We start from the raw sequence: 19,156 nt of genomic DNA, 5'->3' as shown, positions 1-19,156 counted from the left end.
TTTGAGCTCACCCATGTACAGGATCCCATCAGAACTGCGGCAAGGAGATGCCTGCACCAGCTCTGGGATAGTAAATGGAAGTTTCTAGGGGAAAAACAAACAAACAATAAAAGCTCATCCATATTGATGTGATAGTCTTCACATCTGTTCACAGAAAAGGGTGACAGTTTTTTTATTGGTTATTTCTATTATTACAAAACCTGGGAATTCAGCCAGAGTAAATACTAAAAATATTTACCAATACTGAAGTTCTTAAGGGAAATCATAGCAGCTGCCAGAGGAAAAAAATCTTGTAGAAAGCCAAACATTTTATTTGAGTATCGCCACAAAGTTTAAAAATAAAAGTCAAGCATTAGACAGTAGCTGTGGCCTACATGACTAATCTGAAATGTTCAGCATTTTTGCTTACTAAATCCTATAAAGACACCTTCTAAAGGGGTTAGCACAGAGCATGTATTAATCCTGCTTCTGGCAGATGGTTTTAGAAATGCAAGTATTTGGCTGGGAGTGACACATCTGATTGGTGTTATTTCGGGTACACCTTTCCCATCAAATCACATAGAGATTATTCAGTATTTGGATAACAAAACATAAATTTTATTTGTAATTATCATTACTTTAGCAAGTTACAGAAAAGTCATACAAGGAGACAAGATATGGTGTTGATATTTTCAAGCAGAAATCAGTTCCTGACAATCACAAGGTGGCAACATTCTGCTCTAAAAAAATATGTTTTCCTTCTGCAAAGGCATGAGGCTGATCAGGGCACTTTTTGGGAGAGAATTTAAAAAGTATACTTACAGTCAAGCCTTCACTGTTCTTGCCACCAAGCGTGTACAAACTGCCATCATTTGGGTCTGGAAGAAATGCTGGCCTACGATTTAAGCAGCAATTATAAATGATAAAAAACGTACTGTGCTTCTCAGAGAACAGGAAAGAAACTGTGGTCAGCACTGGCTTTACAGAGAACTTCATCTGACTAAATTTTTTGAAGTTTCATTTATTAACTGTGAAAACTGAAAAATATAAGGAAGTTTCAGAACTGATAAAACTTAAGACCACTAACGTATTTGAATACTCAAAGATCCAAATGTGGCAGGCAATGACTCAGATGAAAGCTTTTAAACTAAACCTACAAGCTCTTTAAATGACACAGAATTAGAACAAAACGAAACAAATAAACAAAACCAGAGAGCATAAGGAAGGCAAGAAACAATAAAAGAGTTGCCAAAAGTAAATTTGAGAGGTAAAGAGATCCCTTCGCCCAAGCTACACAAAGACCCCCAAACAAACTCAAACTAATGTCTATGATTCTATGATCAAAAAAAGAAAGGATGTCACCACTGACTTCAGAGGCAAAGTTAAAGCCCCAAATTTTCTAGCTAAATGTGAGGTTGCTGCAGGGACCAATCTGAAGTTACAGCTCAAGGGTGTCATTTGCAGGTTCTGGTTGCGGTGGTGATGGTTGGAGTTTCCTGTGTTTCACTGTTCTTAGTCTCTGTTTGAGGGGAGTAAGTACAGCACCCAGAATCAGTCCTGCCTCTGTCACTTCACACCTGTCACTCGTGGCACCGTTCACAGCCCTGATGTCCAAACCCAGCAAGGGCTCCAGAGAACAGGCTGCAGACAGGATATTTTTCTTAGCTATCATATGTAGCTAATTCTGTCCCTCTATCTGTTCCCCAAACCACCTTAAATTGCCTCCTGTAAGTGTGCAGCTTGTCTAGAACACAGATGGGTTTGGCTCAAATTAAACCAAATTTCAAGACATCAAAGAAAGTCAAATAAACCATAAATGAGATAAAGGAAACAGACTTACTCTTCCACATGGATCGGCACCTGGAGGACAGGATCTGCACACACAGAGAAAAAAGATGCCAAAATATTGGCAATTAAATCCCTTGAACTCACAAGATACTATTAAAAAATGCCCTAGGGTATATCACCGTGTCCCGCAGCCGTAGGGAGGAGGAGAGAAGATCCTGCAGGCAGGAATTGTGCAGAAAGATTGATTTATTTAATTATTTTACAAACTCTTTTATAGACTTTTTTCTTCATAGTCTAATTGGACAAAGGATCAGCCACCCCTTGGGGTGATTGGCTAAAACTGGCTAAAATCCTAAAACATCCATTGTAAAAATATTTTTCTACTATACCATAAACAAGACTTTTCAAGGCTGCAGGTGTTTCATTGTTCACAGAACTCTGCTACTGTCTCTGTGAGAGAGAAAAGTCTCTCATGGACTTAGAAAATAGCAAGAAAATTCTTGCTAGCAGCATTTTTGTATCCACAAGATACAGGATTAAGTCAGGCCTGCAACATCTCACTCCTTTTAGAAAGGCTGATGCACAGATTGAAAATGAACTGTCAGCAGCCTCCTCTTGTTCCTGGAACTTGGTTCATAAAATGGGAAACTACAAAGCACCTGAGAAAGTCTTGTGAAGTTCTTTGCTCAGTTTTACAAACACTAAATACCTCAAAATTATTAAGACCTTACAAAATCCTGAATCATGGGATTTTCACTCATGATGCCAACACCACAGAAGCATCCTGATTTATAAGACATAGTCTACAATTTCCAAAACAAACGTGCTTATTAATGGGTATATTGGCAGAAAATACCTCAGAAGCCAAGAGGATGCAATCCTCAAAGTATCTCTACTTCTACAGGGAAAATCAAACTACAGGGGAATGAGTCTGAGTAAGAGGATGAACCATGACCAAGCAAACATTGTTTTTTCACCTCTTCTGTCTCTGTGCATACATCATGATGCAACAGGAAGGAAATAAGAACAAAAACAATGATGTTTTGAGAGCCTCTGATTGGGAAACTGGCACAGATTCTGGGCAGCCTGAGTGTACTGGGATATCTGCAGAACTAAGCAAGACAAGAACAGCAAATTCAGGGTTCAGTACACGGGGCTTACAGAACCTGTATCACTCTGCAGGGCATGGCACCACACCAACTGCTGGGTTTGATGTTAATGGCCTGCAAGGATGACCTGGTTTTACACAGATTAAAAAAGCATAACCCCCAACCCAAACAAATCTCTGGCTGCAACACAGCTGAAAGCAGCAGCCACCCAAAGATGCACAGTTAATGCCAGAGACAGAAAGCAAGCAGGATATGAGGGATAACAGTACAGTTATCTTTATTTCATTGATTTCTTCTTACAACAGCGAGCAGCTTTGTTCAAAACATAACTATATGTCATTTTTTTCTCTTTCAGCTTAAATAATGCTCCAGGATACATTCCCAAAGGTGTCAAAATAAACTCCATTTAATTCACTGAGAACCCAAACACACATCAAAGGCCCTAAGAATAATTAACATTCAAACTAAGAAGCTTAGTGACTCATCTGTATCTGTCTCTACAGACCAGGCTGCTTAGTCAGACTTTTATTCCATTAACTACATCAAGCAATTCAGTTCTATCCCTTGTGTGAAGAATAGTTTCAGGATGTGTTGGGAGGGACCCCCACTTGCTGATTATACGTCAATTATTTCTCAGTGTTTGCTTCAAGCATTCCACAAGCTTTATAATATCTAATACAACACATGGTGACTTACATCATCAGCTCCCCATCTCTAGAGAAAAGCAAGAAAAAAGCATTTGCTGACTATCATATAAAGTGGATTGACTCCAGTCGAGCTGCTGGGTTGAACTACTAAAAGCAACCAAGTCTATGTACTCAGAGTATCCCTAAGTCTGGGTGAAATGACCCAAAAGAAGAGAGAGATATTAAAGACCAAAGGCAAGAGGTTTTGTAATCACAAATGTTTCATGGGAAGGGAATACTCAGTTTTGTGAAAGAAACAGCATCATGAATCAGAGCAAGTGACACCTGGCTCAGTTAAATAAGACAATGTAAATGCTACAAGCACTGTTAAAGGCAAAAGCCAAATAAACTTTGTAAGTGCCTTGATGAACTGATTACACAGAGAGTGTCTCACTTGGTAAGAAAATAAACTCTCACCTGTGGTGACAGCGACTCTCACCTGTGAGACAACAGCAGCTTTGCCACAGCACTGGGGCAACTCTGTCCTATCCCTAAAAATCTCCTCCAATGATCATTAGGAGTAACAAAGCTGCACAACTTGTTTTTGAAGTGACAACTGACTGTATATTTATTGTTCAAGTACAACAATGCAGATTTTCTATAAAATCACTTTCTAGTCAACCTGGACAAGACGTAAGACTAACATAAATAGTTTCTTGTCAGAATAATCTTCAGAAACTTTTAATTTTAATAAAAGGACTGTTTCTTCTCTGAATTAAATGGTAAAGTTGTTATATGAAATCATAGTATAAAACTTCTACTTTGTGAATCAATCTCCAACTTTTCTAACTGCACTGTTACTGACAGGACACATCAGCAGAACATGGAGTGTGATTGCCTCAAACACCTCAGTATTTCAGGGGTTTTTTCAAACAACAATCAGGAAATCATGAACAATTACAGGAAATTTCAAAGGTAGATTATATCCTCTAGCAACTGATCCTGGTTTGTCCATGACATTTGCAGGAGAGTCTGGTTAGTAATGCTTTCCTATAGCTCCCTCTCTGCCCTGAAAATACGGTGGAGAATAGTAATATGGCAAAGCATTTTTGGGCTAATAGCTTGTTTTCACTTAATTTTCTAAGACTGGGCAATCTATTTTTATCAACCAAAATAAAGTGTTCCACTCTGCTCCAGTTATCTCAAACATCTGAGATTTTTTGCATGGTTTTATTGCCAACATAGTACCACAACAGCGAAAGGACACACACATGTATCTATGAGCAATAATTACTCACATTCAGCTTTTACCCCTAAGCTTGTATTTCTGAAAGCTGTTGGGAAAATGTCACTTATAACAATTACCAGTGTCATCAATAAATGTCTCCTACACTTTAATAAACAATGCCAGAAGTCCCATGAATGTCTCTATGCTTTGCAGTGTTTTTCTGAAGCACTCCTGCGTATCAGATGACATGAATTAGTCTTATGGCAAATCCCAAGCTGTTCAGTGTGTACAGAAGCATCATTCTCATGAAAGTCCTTGAACTTCTCTTTAGTACCCTGTCTTCAACATCATGTGCTTCATCAGAAGTGAAAAAGATCCTGCTTTTACTTGATTTCTTAGTAACTGAAACTCAATTTATGAGCAAAGATTAAAAAGTGGTAGATGGAACAGATTAAGAAGTTATGACAAAGCAGTAGAAATTTTTTTAGTACTTAGTGGCACATGAACCAAAACACTGATTATTCTGATGGCTTCCTGCACATTGAAGTGTTGTGAATGAATTGTTAGAAAGCATTTATGGATTTTTGATTCATTTCCACACATGAGGCTCTTCCCAAGGATGGAGGAGTTAATTTTCTAAAGTGAAAGGAGTTCTCCTCTCACTACTAGCACCATCCACCTGGAAAGACCAGCTGTGGAAAGCCATTTCTCTTCATTTTTAGTTACTGAGGTGATGTAAATTTTCTCATTTTCTTAACACTTTCATGATCTTGAACTCAGGTTGTGGCTCTGCAAAGATCCTTTGAAGACAGACAATGAACTCTTCACATTCACTTTCATGTGGTTTGGGACCTGTTCCAATCTCTATTTCAAAGTTTATTTTGAAATAAGAACACTTTTACATAAAAAGACAATCTTAAGTTCAATTAATTGTTGCCAGGTCTTACAACAGTTTTCATATGCTTCCCTCTTGTGACTGAAGTCATCTTTTGCTCCATAAGGGGTCTAACAGAAAAAGTTCTTGCAAAAGTCAGAGCACTGAGGCCTTCTCTCCTCTCCAGCTGCTCCCCACTCAAGTGTTGACATGCTGTGACTGGAACCACGTCACCTGCTTTCAAAATTCTCTGAACTGCAGTTCCCTGTAATTAGGCAAGTCCGTCTAACAGACCTGATCTGTTCCAATACCAACAACAGTGGTCATAAACAATGAACAAAGCAGCAACTATTCTATACTAGAACGAAAGCTTGACAGAGATAATGTGATAAAACTGTGATAAAAATACATCTCCCTCTCCCTCAGGCTTCCATTCCACGTACCAGGGAAAAGCCAAATTCTTGCAAAGTCCTATAGAAAGCTTTTTCCACTTTCTAGACTATGAAAACAGACATCAGAACAACTCTGGAGCATAGTGGGGGTGTGTTAGGAAGCAGGACACCATCCTGTAAATATCTCCAGTGCTGGAGAGAAGATTGAGTTTTCTATAGGTATTTCCATGGGTTTCCAATTTGTTTTTCCTACAGCCTCCACTAAGACAGATTATGTTACTGATTCCTACATTAAAAACCTACAATTCAGCACACACCAGCTTCTGCTTTCTGAACCGGTAACCCAGCCTCTGTTAGCAAAAAATGTGTAAAATAACTTTAAGGAAAAAATAAATTAAAGGGAGATTGATCCTGCATCATAAAGATTTATTCTAGAACTCCAAGAGTTTATTCACAAGTACAGCAGTTATTAGAAACCTGTTAACATAATGTCTGTCCAGTAATTTGGTAAATTATTTGACTCTGTTACACTTCCCCAAAATTAACATCTTGACCTGGCAGCAGGCAGATGTCTCAACCCAGTTTTGGTTGCATCATGGCCAGAATACATTTGTGAGTGGGCAGAAGTATATGACATGTTTTGGATGGTTCTGACCCACACTTTGCATACATATATGGAAAAATGCCTTTTGAAACTGTAATCATATGCTAAATATAATGCATTTGACTTTTCTCCACATTTCACAAATACCTAGTAAGATAAATTTGCCCTTTGACCAAAATCTGAGTATTTTTTAATGTACAAGATAAAGTTGCATGTTTTCATCACTGTAATGTGCCCTTAGAGCCAATGACTGAAAAGGAGAAGTGGGAGACTGAAACTGTGAATAAGTCACTGCCCCACTGGAATGAGTTGGAAAAACAGTTTCCTGCCCTGAGGCCCTACCACAAGGTCTGGGCTAACGGGCCAATTTAAACCCATGTCATCCTCATCTGCTGCTGCAGGGACAGCAAATGAGGCTAGAGACACAAACTGTGCTCTGGAATTTGCTGAAAACAATACTGTTCTACAATTGTTTTGTTTTGACAATCCCTATTAATTTACAGCTATGCACAAAGATATTCTTTCTTGCCTGGGAAAAACCACTAAAGCAGCACCTACAGACCTCAGATTTGCCCTTTAAAATCTGTATATTGGATCCCATAAATAGATACAGTCTTTGTATCTTTGTCTTATCATGAGAGCCCACTGAAGTCTACAGGTTATGAGTAAGGTGTTGGAAATCAAAACCTTTTAAATTGATTGTGGGCCATCATTTTTTGACTGCTACAGAGAACTGAAGATCATAACAAATTTTCTACTGGCTGTAAATGAGGATCCAAATCTGCACATATTAAATGTTCTTCTGGAAAAATACTTTGAATTAGTTCTTAAGGGAAAGCTTTTAAGGAGCTGGTGAGTGAAAGAAAAAGAGATCCCTTTGAACAGTACAACACGACAGAGGGAAGAACAGAGGAACATCCTGTCCAAGAGTACAGTTTGAAACCCTGCAGCCTTAGCATCTCAAATTCAATATTATGTTCAATAAACCAAGCTCTTGAGTTAACAGAGACATACAAGGTGAGTTTTACAAAGATGTGACAGAACAGGACAGTCTGAAAATCACACTCTTAAAGCTCACACTAAAATCAGAACTGTGAAATAAAGTCTGACAGCAAAGAGGAAAGCTCTCCCCAGATTCTACCCTGCCAACAGGTTCTCAGAACCATCTCTTTTCTCTGTCTACTTTACTTGCATGTAAACACAAATCTAAAGTGCTGCATCTCTGTACCTTTCAAAGAGGTCTGTAGAAAATGACAGAAGTTGGTTTATTTCCATCAGAAAGAAGTTTCATCCTAAGAAACCTTACTGAGGACCCTCACTAAGGATCTTGCTAGTGGCAAGTGCAGAAAACGTGGGAGCCTGTCCCACTGTCACTCACGGCTGACAGCTCCTTGTATTGATCAGAGGTGGCACCAAGAGCCTCATTCAGCCTCTGATGTGAAATGTGAGCTGCAGCCTTTTAAACGAGTGCCTTCAACACCAGGTGTTTACGCAGGGCCACAGCACAAGCAAAGGTGTCTCTCAGAAATTACAGGGGAGGAGGAATATGGGTTTTTCTCTAAACTTTCCAACCACTGCCAGCTTTCCAAGGCCCAGGAAATGAGCAGCATCAGCTACCTGTTCACTGAAAAATCATGAGAGCTGTCAGAGAGCAAGACCCATTGAAGCCAACAGGAAATGAAGATTTTAAGCATCCTCAACAAGTAAGGCCACAGTCTCATCAAACATAACTGCAGGGACACAGCTTGTTTCTGACAGTGGAAAGTCCTATTTCTAACTGACCTATACTTTGCCTGCTTTATGGGCAGCACAGGTATTCTGACTGCCTTTCTTGCCAGCACTCCATGAAGACAGGAAACCCAAACATGTTATTGTGGTGATAATCATTGGCTCATTTACTCCACATACCTAAGATAAGCTTCAGTGCTAAATTAAAACAAGCCACACATGGCAAGATATTCATGTTTGTTTAAGCACTGCCTGATAATGAACATGGCCTTGTTTTTTTTTCCCCAATGAAAATAAAATGTACCTGAATTGCCCTTTGTTAAATACCTTGCTGCTCAAGTGCAGTAATAAAATGTTCCCTTCCTGGTGAGGGCCACTGCAGCACTTCAGGTAACCTCCACAAATTCTCAAAGCACCTGAGCTACAACACACGGTTCATCTGCTGTAATCAGGGTAAAATGGCACCTGCAAGAGCACTGCCTCTCACCCACAAGGTGACCACCAACAAATACAGATTTGCAAAAATAAATAAACCCCCTCCCATTACAAATTAATTCACCAATTTATATGTATAGGCCCTTGTTTCATGTCCACTTATCTAAGTTATCTCAGGAGGCATCTTGGAATAATGATATCTACCACTAGGTTGGGTTTTTTTTTATTTGACCCTTGTGTGTTGCTCTATTGCACAGAAATAAACTAATGAGCAATAACTGATTTGCAAAAATCGAGTGAGCACAACTCATGCACATAACATGCAGAATAATATATAGTTAGCAGCAGAGAGAAAACAAAAAGTCCCATAAAACTGGATTATCCAGTCTGGCAGCGCTACAGAACTGACAAGAGTTTTGCAACAATTTTTTTTTAAACAAGGGAAGTTCCTTGAGCAACACACTCTGATCAAGATCCTTTTCATTACCAAAGTGTGTTCATTTCTTCCTCACAAAACCTCTTGCTACTTACTAAGTGTGGATGCAAAGCAATGCCAGTTGTGATACTCTTCTAGACTAGGACTAGGTAGGGTATGTTCATGTCAGTGGAATGACAAAGAGACCAGCAAGTTTTTCTTAGCCTACAGCAACACCAAATGAGGAAGCTGACAACTTGCTTTTAGGCAGGGCTGTTCAGGAAAAGGAGGGGTCTAAATTTAAACAGGAGATGAGAGAAAACAAAGATCCTTCAAGAAAATAGTAAGCTTACCCTTTCTACTCTAAAAAGAGCTACGAAAGCCTTCTTTGTTCATTTAAGAAGTTAACTTTTTCTCTGGTAGATCTGCTTTCAAATACAAATGGCTTCACAAAGAAGAACAACTGGTTTGTACTGCAGACACCAGATATGCACAATCCATTTCCCACTACTTCAGCTCACCTATTAAATTGTTGGATTTAAAAACAGAGGACAGAATGATGCAGTCACCGACTCCTTCCATTTGACCTTCTAATTTATTTCCAGAAGTGAAGGGAGAGTACTACTATCACCTCTGCCATACATAATCAGAGTCCCACGCAACAAAATTTGCATCAAATACCAAATTTTTCATGAAGACAGAACTAGCTCTGCTCAGTAAGTAAAATTACAAAATCACTTCCAGTCACTGAACAATGTTAAATTTCTTTACACAAGTGTAGTTCTTTTATTTAAAAAACTCTGCTGTTCCTAAACATCTGTTATAGAAAAAATCCCCGAGGTTTGCACGATGTGCACTGTACCAGTGAATGTAGGGTATTCCAGAGACAGAATCATGCAATCCCTTTGCCTTCAGTTCTACAAGCTGATACATCTATTCTGTTCCATGTTTGCCTATACTGCACTCATTCCCAAAAAGCATGGTACCTACCAATTATACCACTACAGCTTAAACATTCAGGGGAAAAACCAAAACCCCACAAACCTAAAAAAACCTCACGTAAACCTGGAAAATACCTACAAGTGGAATTATGAAGATGAACGTGACTCCAGAAACACTGTAGCTTCATTCTGGAACAAGAGCAAAATTAAAAAGGAAAAGAAAGTATTTACCTCATCCTAGAAAAGTTGGAATTGCCAAATAATTTGACTGTTATTTCTGCTATTGAGTAGAGGGCATCAGGACACCTCCTGCTCACCTTCTTTTAAAGTCCACTTGATTGCTCCTGTCCTCTTGCTGACAGCGTGCAAACTTCCATCCAGGGTTGAAACAAACAACAGTGTTTCTGGCACAGTTACTGAGCTGGTGTTCTGGAAAAAAAATACTCATATGATGAATATGGTTTTTTACTACAGAGTTTACTCGTAACTGTCAGACAGTACATGAGCTAGAACATCCCTTCTTTTAAAGGCACAGACTGAACAACTTCCTTGTCCCTTTGAATTCAGTGATTTTTAGTTTAATTCAGTTTGCTGTTAACACTGTGGATCTTACTGTGCTAAGTTCCTCTAGAAACAGAAACTGGGATATGCTTTAACTCCACCTCCATTTTCAATTTGATATCAAAGTCTCCTTGTACTAGAGTTAGGAGAGACCAGAGACAGGGCTAATCTAGGAAAGGACTGACAAAAAGACCATGCAGTAAGTTATGAAAAGTACGGAACTTCAGAGCAGCTCAGAGAACCCACATGTCTATGTCAAACCCATGCTCCTCCAACGTACACAGAACATACTCTGCCAGGCTTAGTCACCTAGAAAAGACAAGACACAGGCTGGGTAGAACCTGGATAAATACAACTGAACAATGACCAATATTCTACTAGGCTGGCTGTGGCTGAGACAGATGGAGCTGCAAGCATTGTCAGCTGCCTCTGAGGAAGGGCAAAATATTTAGGATGGAAGCAGCTTAAAGGCTGGAGGAGATCCATACTGTTAAACCTCCTAATTTTGTTTTTATACCTCACGTCTCCCAGTATTGTCTTTCTGCAGCACAGAGTAAATAACACTGTTTAAGGAATATGACCCATAAGTATGAGCACATCCACAGGACCTCTGAGAAAGCAGCTGGCTGCGAGGTTCAAATCTCCATTTCACATTCCAATTTATTCTGCCCCTGGGGAACAGTTTAGTGCCACTGTCCTTCCTCCAGCCCAAGCAGCTTTTGAGCCTGGCCATTGCAGAGCAAGGAATTTTATTAAAACGGCATCACACAAACATGGAGGACTCTGAACTATGCAGTTATTGTGAGAACAGTGAGGCTAAGTCCAAGGTGTTCCATCACACAAAACAGAATAAGCATGTTAATTTAATGTCTACTCTTCTCTTCCTGCCTAAAGATGATCCCAGACATCCTAAGACTGACATTTCCATTTCCCAGGGCTCAAGTTTTCACTCAAGTAACCTGTCATTTGTAGGCTCTATCTGCATTGCTCATCTGTGTGACACCTGCCACATTTCAAAGTTTCACAGCTAAATGTAGTTCTTAACCTACCAGATGAAAAGAAAATGTATTCATTTTACATAATTAACAATGTCTTCAATTAATTATATGGTAAAAAACAATTACCGGTCATGTTAGAATTACTGCAAAGCAAAATACTTAATTGCCAAATTAAAACACATGGTTATAGGAATAAATTTCTTTGAACAACTATACATTTTAGTGCAATCCAACGAAAGGATTATACTTTCAGGCAAAGCACAGAGCTAAAAGGATAATATAACACAGTATAACTAGCCAATGCTCAGGTTGCACCTATAAATATTGTACATGCCTCTTTCCAGTCATAATCAGCTGGAGGAGACAACAGTAAAACACACAGTGCAGAAAAAATGGAAGTCAACCATACACAAACCACAGATCAGGAATAATTGCTGGAAGGCCAGAAAAAGAATGGGAGAAGTATCTTAAGACATAAATATAGTTTTCATTACCTGACATTGTTAAATTATGCAGGCTGCACAGCCATCTGCACTTAGATAAAATATTTACATCTGGGATTAAACTTTGCAGTGTTTGTTCAAGCAGGGACAGTGTACAACAGTTCCTCTCACACTGCCCTATAAAAATGCAGCTCAAGATGTTACTGGTCAGAACTGAACTCACAGTATCTTTCAAGCCTAATAACCTGACTGGGTGTAAGAGAAAAGAGGGGCTCTGTTGTAAAGTTATGAGATCTCAGTCATTTGTATTATTACTTTTGTTAAACTACTGTAGCCACTGTATCAAAGTAATTAATGAAAATTTTGTCCTTTAGGTCTTTTTGTACACAAATTCCCCAAACATCTTAGGATGGTGTAGCTGATTTATCATCATTAGTCCAGTTTTCCTTAAATCAGCATTTAACAAGCCAGATTCACTGATTCTGCAACCAGAGGGGGAAAATATGACCCACACTCCACTATCACAACCCTTCAGGGCTGAAAACCATCTGACTGTGAGGCTCAATTTAATGAAACTGCACCTAGAGTGAAACAGAGTAAGTTGAGCAAGAAAATACAACAGTTAATGACAGGAAAATAAAACTATTGAAGTTCCTTTAAATTGCAGGTGAGAATTTGACACCCAGAAACCAGCACAGAGGCACTGGGATTTCTCTGACAAGGAGATCCTGGCACATACATGCAACATTGCCCTGTAAAATACTGATGCTTTCCCTCACCTCTCTGCTAGGTCCATGTTTAAGTTTCACTGCTTCTGAAGGGCTTTCTTATATTCAACCATCAAAGTCACATTGATGTGGTCACTGCAACCCTGTCTGTTGAAGATATCATCTCCTTTGGGGGAAAGACTGAATACAGGGCAGATTTCATTAGTTGTTACCTTACTTCTACATTTGTATTTGAACACAGATGAAATACATAAAATGACATTATTAAAAATCTTCCATTCACTCATACTTTTCAAAGCACATGATATCATGCAGTTGACATTACCCAACTCAGTAGCACACTGACCCTGCTGAAGCATTTGACCTAAATTTAAAAAAACCCCAATGACTCCGGATTTAGCTATGCAATATTGTAAATTTATTTTGTTCAATATCTATGGCAGTCACTTGGAAAAGGCTAGGGAGTTAGTATAATAGTATGGAAACAAGGTTTTATTCTTTCAAATTATATCAAGCAATAAATACAAAATTGAACAGATTATAAATAATTACTTGTGTTTTACCCAGACTGAGAAATTAAAAACGCTTTCTCTTGATTTTATTCATGACTTTTATCAGTAGCAAGAGATTGAAGTATCAAAGTTGCAAATATTGAATAGATTTTATTTTGAACACGAAGTTTTATAATTACTTGGTTAATGGATTAATTGAAGCCTGGGATTAGCACTGCATTGAAATGCTACAAAAATTATAAAAATATGTATGTACAAGACAAACTTGTTTTCATTTTTGTGTGAAGTATGTAAGAGATTTCTCCACCACAAAAAGATTTCATAATCTCAGTCCTGAGACAGATTATAAAAACTGGTAACACAGATCCTGTCCTCCCACCCTGCAATGGTGAGGTCTCAACTGTTGTGATGCAATGCAAATTCTTAAGAGACTTTTATTTCATATTACAATCTTATTTCTAAGGAGATACAACTGACTCCAAGATAAATATGTCAGGACATGAAACAAGTAAGCAAAAAGAACTTAATTTAGTGAACAAAGAAAATTAGATAGAAGGAAAACCTGGTTTAGTTCTTCTTTCATTTCATCTGAAACTGCAACAGCATCTGTTTTAACACCTACCCTCTTTGGAATTCAGTAAGAACTTCAACTGCCTTGACAGTCTGTACTCATAACAATCTTCCACATCAACAGCAATATGAAGTTAAGGATTTACAGTATTTTGAAATTACTTGGGGATTGCTTTAGAATTCATTTTATTAATTTAATTCAAAAGACGAATTTTCAAGCTCTCATTGGATTCAAATTTGACAAAAGCTCTAAAGCTAACTGCTAATAATCCATAACAGCCTAAAATTTGTGGCTAAACAGAAAAAGCATTTTTAAGCTAGAATAGAAATATACTATCTAATAGAAAAAGAAAGTAACTTTATATATACTAGTTAAGTCTTGCATAAGAATCTTCTCTTCAGTCTAGATCTGCCATATCTTTAGACAAAATGTTTTAGAAATCCAAGTAACTAAATAAAACAATTCTGAAGGACCCAGCAATTAAGCAAAGGTCAGTGAAAGCTGTAGAACAAGAACTACAAGATGTGTGTGTGGTGCAGTTCAGTGTCAAAGGTGATAACATCATCTTTCACCCCAACAGCTCAAATTTTTCTAAGGGTCAGCAAAGCAATCAGAAAACAGATCCCCACAGCAATAACTTTGTCCATTAATTCATCTGCTTAAGAACACCACTTTTGAAATTAAGGTCATCATGTAGACAGGAATCCCACTGAAGTCAGTGGAAAAAGCAGATAGAAAACCAGGCCACTGAGTTCCTTGAGGTTACAGCTCTGCAACCCAAAAATACGTTTTGCTGCGGGGGTGATACCACGAGAGGTTCTTCAAGTATGAATAAAGAACAGGAAAACACTTCCAGTGACCCAGGATGGGTGATGGTGTGTGCTGATTTCAAGAACTGTTACTGATTTCATAGCAATAACTGTGTGCTCATGAGTAAACAAATCAGTGTCATGTCTTAGCAGGGAAATAATTTTCTCTTTTCTGAGTCTGAAGTAGGAATACATATGCACCAAGATTAATGTGTTGGGCTGATAGATGATAAAGGATGGATGGTTTGCTAACTGTAACAGCCCTCTATTTTCTTTGATAATACCTAGCTTACCAAACCAAAATGTGACAAGATACAAATTATCACTCAAGGAAAAAAAACCCTATATTCCTCACTCCATAATTAGCCTCATATACATCAGGCTGTACCTTTGGATTTTACTAAAAAACTATTAAAAGCCAACTTCATTAACACCACCAGACACTATCCTCACAATAACAAAAGGCCTATACCGTAATTTATGCTACTGGAACCACAGCTGGTAAACCAGTTAAGGACGCAAAGGAAGATATTCTTAGACATTAGCACACACTGCAAGCACTTGGCATATTCATCACACATAGCCTATGAATCATTACCCCGGTTTTGACAGCTATCTCATTACACTAGGCTGCCAGGCTACAGACTAAAACTCCCTGTGCATAATAAAACCAGGCCATGGAGAAAGTCTTTGTAAAATTCAATAAACTACTGGGGGGAGTTTTCCAGTATAACTGATAATGAAGTTAAGATATGAAAGAGAGTTGACAAAAAATACATTTTATCTTCTTTAGAAAGCGAAATCAAATCTACAGATGTTTTAATCTTAAACTAAATTCTAACATGTCTTTGTTAGCCATTTCTCATCACGCTGTAACCCAGTTCAGTGAGCTCTCATTCATACACCCATTCATCCTGCAACAGAAAAAACTGAGAAGTATGGGAGGTCTACTCCAACTGTTCTCTGCCTGGACTCACCTTGGAGTGGTCTCTCCACCAAGAACTTCCTGCTGAGCTTTCACATTTGACTGTGTAAAACCCTAATGTATTTCAATAGCCACACGAACACCAACAACCCAAATGAGCTGGGTTATAAACACATGAATTTATACTCCAGGAGAAAGTTGTTTATGATAATTTTAAGTGTGCAAGACAAATTTACATTTCCCTCCCCCACCAAAAAAAACCCCAAACCCTATCATACTATTTTTTGGAGCAACCAAGGAGATCTGCAACTCAAAATACAACATGTGTTAGTTAACACAGTACTTGAACATGTCCTCTGTAAACCTGCTGTTTTCCACAGGTTTTCACACCTGTCAGTTCCCTGGCCAAACACCTCACGCTGAGATAAAGAACACATCAGAAGAAACAACACCTGGGTGAGGCCAGGGTTTTTCCATGTCAGGTGCAGCCTACACCATGTAAGCCAGTACTGAAACCTGTCCCACTGGCTGCAGGAGGAGACAGACCCATGTTCCAAATGCCACTTTAATCCCAGGGAGGTTGGTACTTTTGAGTTGCACTGACTCCACGTTAAAAGAGAAACAAGCACAGTTTGGAACATCCCAAGGCTCAGGAAAACAAGGGATTTTTCACTCTAAAGAGAGCTGTAAATCATTACTGTGTAATATTGATGGCAACTGTAATTTACTGACAGCTCTAATGCATTTCTTACTGCTCTGAGATTCCGCCCTTTTTAATGTGCTCCCATCCATTGGAGGGCAGTTCCAAGAGCAGTAAACTGTCACCCAAATAGCAAGAAACAGCATTTTCCTCTCTGTAAAGAGCAGACAGGAAAGGAAGACCTTGTATAACTTACACAAACTAAAAAAAAAATATTAGAGTTGGGATATTAGGTAACAAAGAGTACCTTTATCAGCCAAAGAAGTTATAGAACAGCAGATCACCACCACTGCTCTTAGGAGAAATCTACAGAAAAAAACAATCTGCAAAATCTTTAGGCAACCTCGTGTTTTTAAGTAACCTCAACACCGAGAATTGTGTGCCAGTCTTTTTCATGGGAATTTATTATTCAAGTGACATGAATAGTTTTAAATAAGCTTCCACTGTTAAATGGGTAAATCACAGGTGAGATGACTGGGACTAAGTTCACGGAAATGAAAACTAGTTCTAAAAAGGGACTGAAGTACAGAATAGATTTCAACCTGGAAGTCACGGTGAGGATCTACAGCTACAACACAAAGACCAGGGTAAGAGCCAAGAAAATAAACAGAAATGGAGAACTCAGACCCTGATCTGAGGTGAGATGGCAGGGCAGGAAAACCAAGGGAAGAGGGAAATCTAGAGAAAAAATGGGCTGAATTCTACCAGGGCATGAGTCTATTTTTTTGTGACTATGCAAGTAAAATTATATAAAATGTAGTAATAATCTGTTGATTAAAAATATATTTTAGGTATTTAAAAATATTTGTTTTCCTATTCAGGCCTTTTTAAAACTTAATGAGTTGCAAATCAGTATTTTTCTTGCAAAATATGAAGCCCAGGCCTGTGAGGACCATGAAAAGACATCAGTCCAGCCTTGCAGTCCAGTCTAAGACAAACCCATTAGCACTCTACAGTAAAGATTGTAAAGTAATTTTTGTTAACAGCCTGCATTTAATTTTTTTCAGTTTCCTAATGAAGTAACAACACTAGGTATGTTACCAGCTTAACTACTAATGTGTTTACTTTACTTCTAAAGAAGGGGAGTGGAGCTATTATATCCCAGGTGAGAAACAAAGCCTTCAGCTTTGCTTAACCTGAACTAGAACCCCATATATTACACATATATATTAGCTTTTTCAGCTAACAATGAACAATCAATCAAAGAACATAACCTAAAGCTTTCCTGTGCTACACTTGACTGTAATGGAAACGGTGAATACCAGATGGCCTTTTCATTGTCTCCTCATCTGGAGAACCTGCAAACAAGAGCACCTTTCAGAAGTGAATTTTTGAAGTTAGCTATCCATCTCAGTACACGCATAGCAGATACCATCCACTGTTAAGTACACTGTTTAAAATTATTACCTCTGTAAAAATAATCTGCTCAGCATTCCATCTGCTTTGCACCAGTTTCCCTATTCCATGCACTTTTATTGCTCCACCTATTGCAATACCTTATAACCAACCTGATTATTTCTTAAGAGGTTTTGTAGGGCAGTGAGTCATGCACTTTGTCTTTCACCTTTGAATTTAAAACTGTGGGTTTGGATCCCAACCAACCACATGTACATTAATGCATATTGCTGCATTTGCTCTGGAAACAGAATGATCAAAATGACATGACAGTATAGAGGGTATGTAGCCAGCCACTTGTATTTGGTTATCAACACATATGCAATGTGTGGGGCTTTTTTTCCAGAAAGAAAACAGACCCCCCCACTTATTAAGGGACAGAGCAGACCTTCTAGCATGTCTCACTGGTTCCCGATCCATCTACATAGGTTCAGGTTACAAAAGTTTATTTGTACTACTGTTTCAAGTTTCTCTGTGCTACTTTTTACAATTGCTTCGTGGGAAATTAACTGTATTTTTATATTTCGAGGATTATGATATACTCTAGGTTTCATGCCAGGTGGGGCACAGCTGCAGGTACACGGCTGTGGGGCTGGGTCAGGCTGTGGGGCAGCAGCCCCTCGCCCTGTGCACACAGGGCACACGGCATTAGCGACAATGGACCAGGTGATGTGTTGGCTCGGCGGACACCTCCGGGCTGCGGGCACCCCCGGCAAACCTTCATTAAGCGCGGCGGGAGCCCCCCCGGCTCCCCTCCCCCGGCCCTCCCCGTGCCCCGGCTGCCCCTGCCCTTCCCCAGCCCAGCGGGCCCGGGCTTACCGCGAGCCTCGGCGGGAGCAGCAGCAGCATGGCCAAGCTGAGGAGGAGGCGGCGGAGTGGCTCCATGGCTGCACCGCAGGGCCGCTGCCCCCGAACACCGCTGCCTCCGGAGCGGCGCGTCCGGGCGCTCCCCGCGGCGGGCGGGGCGGGCTCAGGGACCGCCCGGCAGGGACACTCACGTCAGCCGCGGGCGGACGGGCAGCGCCGGGGACCGCGCTCAGGGACCGCCCGGGCAGCCGTCGGGCCGGAGGGCCCGGGAGCGGCCAGCGGTGCCCCGCGGCTTCGCGCCGCTGCCGGAGCCTCCCCTTTCGTGTGCGCCCCGACCGGCCCGCCGCCCGCGCCGCGGCTCGGCCGGCAGCCCCATGGGGAACCGCGGGGTGCAATGGCAGCTGGCTATTGCTGCTTTGTTTTTATGAAAAAATACCTAAATTCAGGCAGCACCAGTAGCCTCCCTCTCCCTGCACCACCCTGCCCGGAATAATTGGGTGGTCAGGCGATGGAAGGGGCTGCCCAGGGGAGGTGGAGCCACCATACCTGGAGGTGTTTGAGGCATCTGGAACTGGCAGTGGATGATAT

General features: G+C 39.9%; 1 protein-coding gene across 5 annotated transcripts in view; it reads right to left on the bottom strand.

The window, feature by feature from the left end:
* Positions 1-18,699, bottom strand: part of ERN1 (endoplasmic reticulum to nucleus signaling 1) — a 40,671-nt gene extending 21,972 nt beyond the window's left edge. For all 5 annotated transcript variants that reach the window (XM_069032901.1, XM_069032899.1, XM_069032902.1 and 2 more), the window contains exons 1-5: positions 18,581-18,699; positions 10,437-10,548; positions 1,820-1,853; positions 802-874; positions 12-84 (exon numbers count right to left, since the gene is read on the bottom strand). In XM_069032901.1, coding sequence (XP_068889002.1) covers positions 12-84; positions 802-874; positions 1,820-1,853; positions 10,437-10,548; positions 18,581-18,646 — 358 coding nt within the window. In that variant the 5' untranslated portion in view covers positions 18,647-18,699. The remainder of the gene's footprint in view (positions 1-11; positions 85-801; positions 875-1,819; positions 1,854-10,436; positions 10,549-18,580) is intronic.
* Between the last annotated feature and the right edge of the window lie 457 nt (positions 18,700-19,156).

Source organism: Aphelocoma coerulescens, chromosome 18 (genome assembly GCF_041296385.1).
Source record: "Aphelocoma coerulescens isolate FSJ_1873_10779 chromosome 18, UR_Acoe_1.0, whole genome shotgun sequence".
NCBI lineage: Eukaryota > Metazoa > Chordata > Aves > Passeriformes > Corvidae > Aphelocoma > Aphelocoma coerulescens.
The sequence above is the reverse complement of the archived record's forward strand: the minus strand, read 5'-3'. Positions and strand labels throughout refer to the sequence as shown.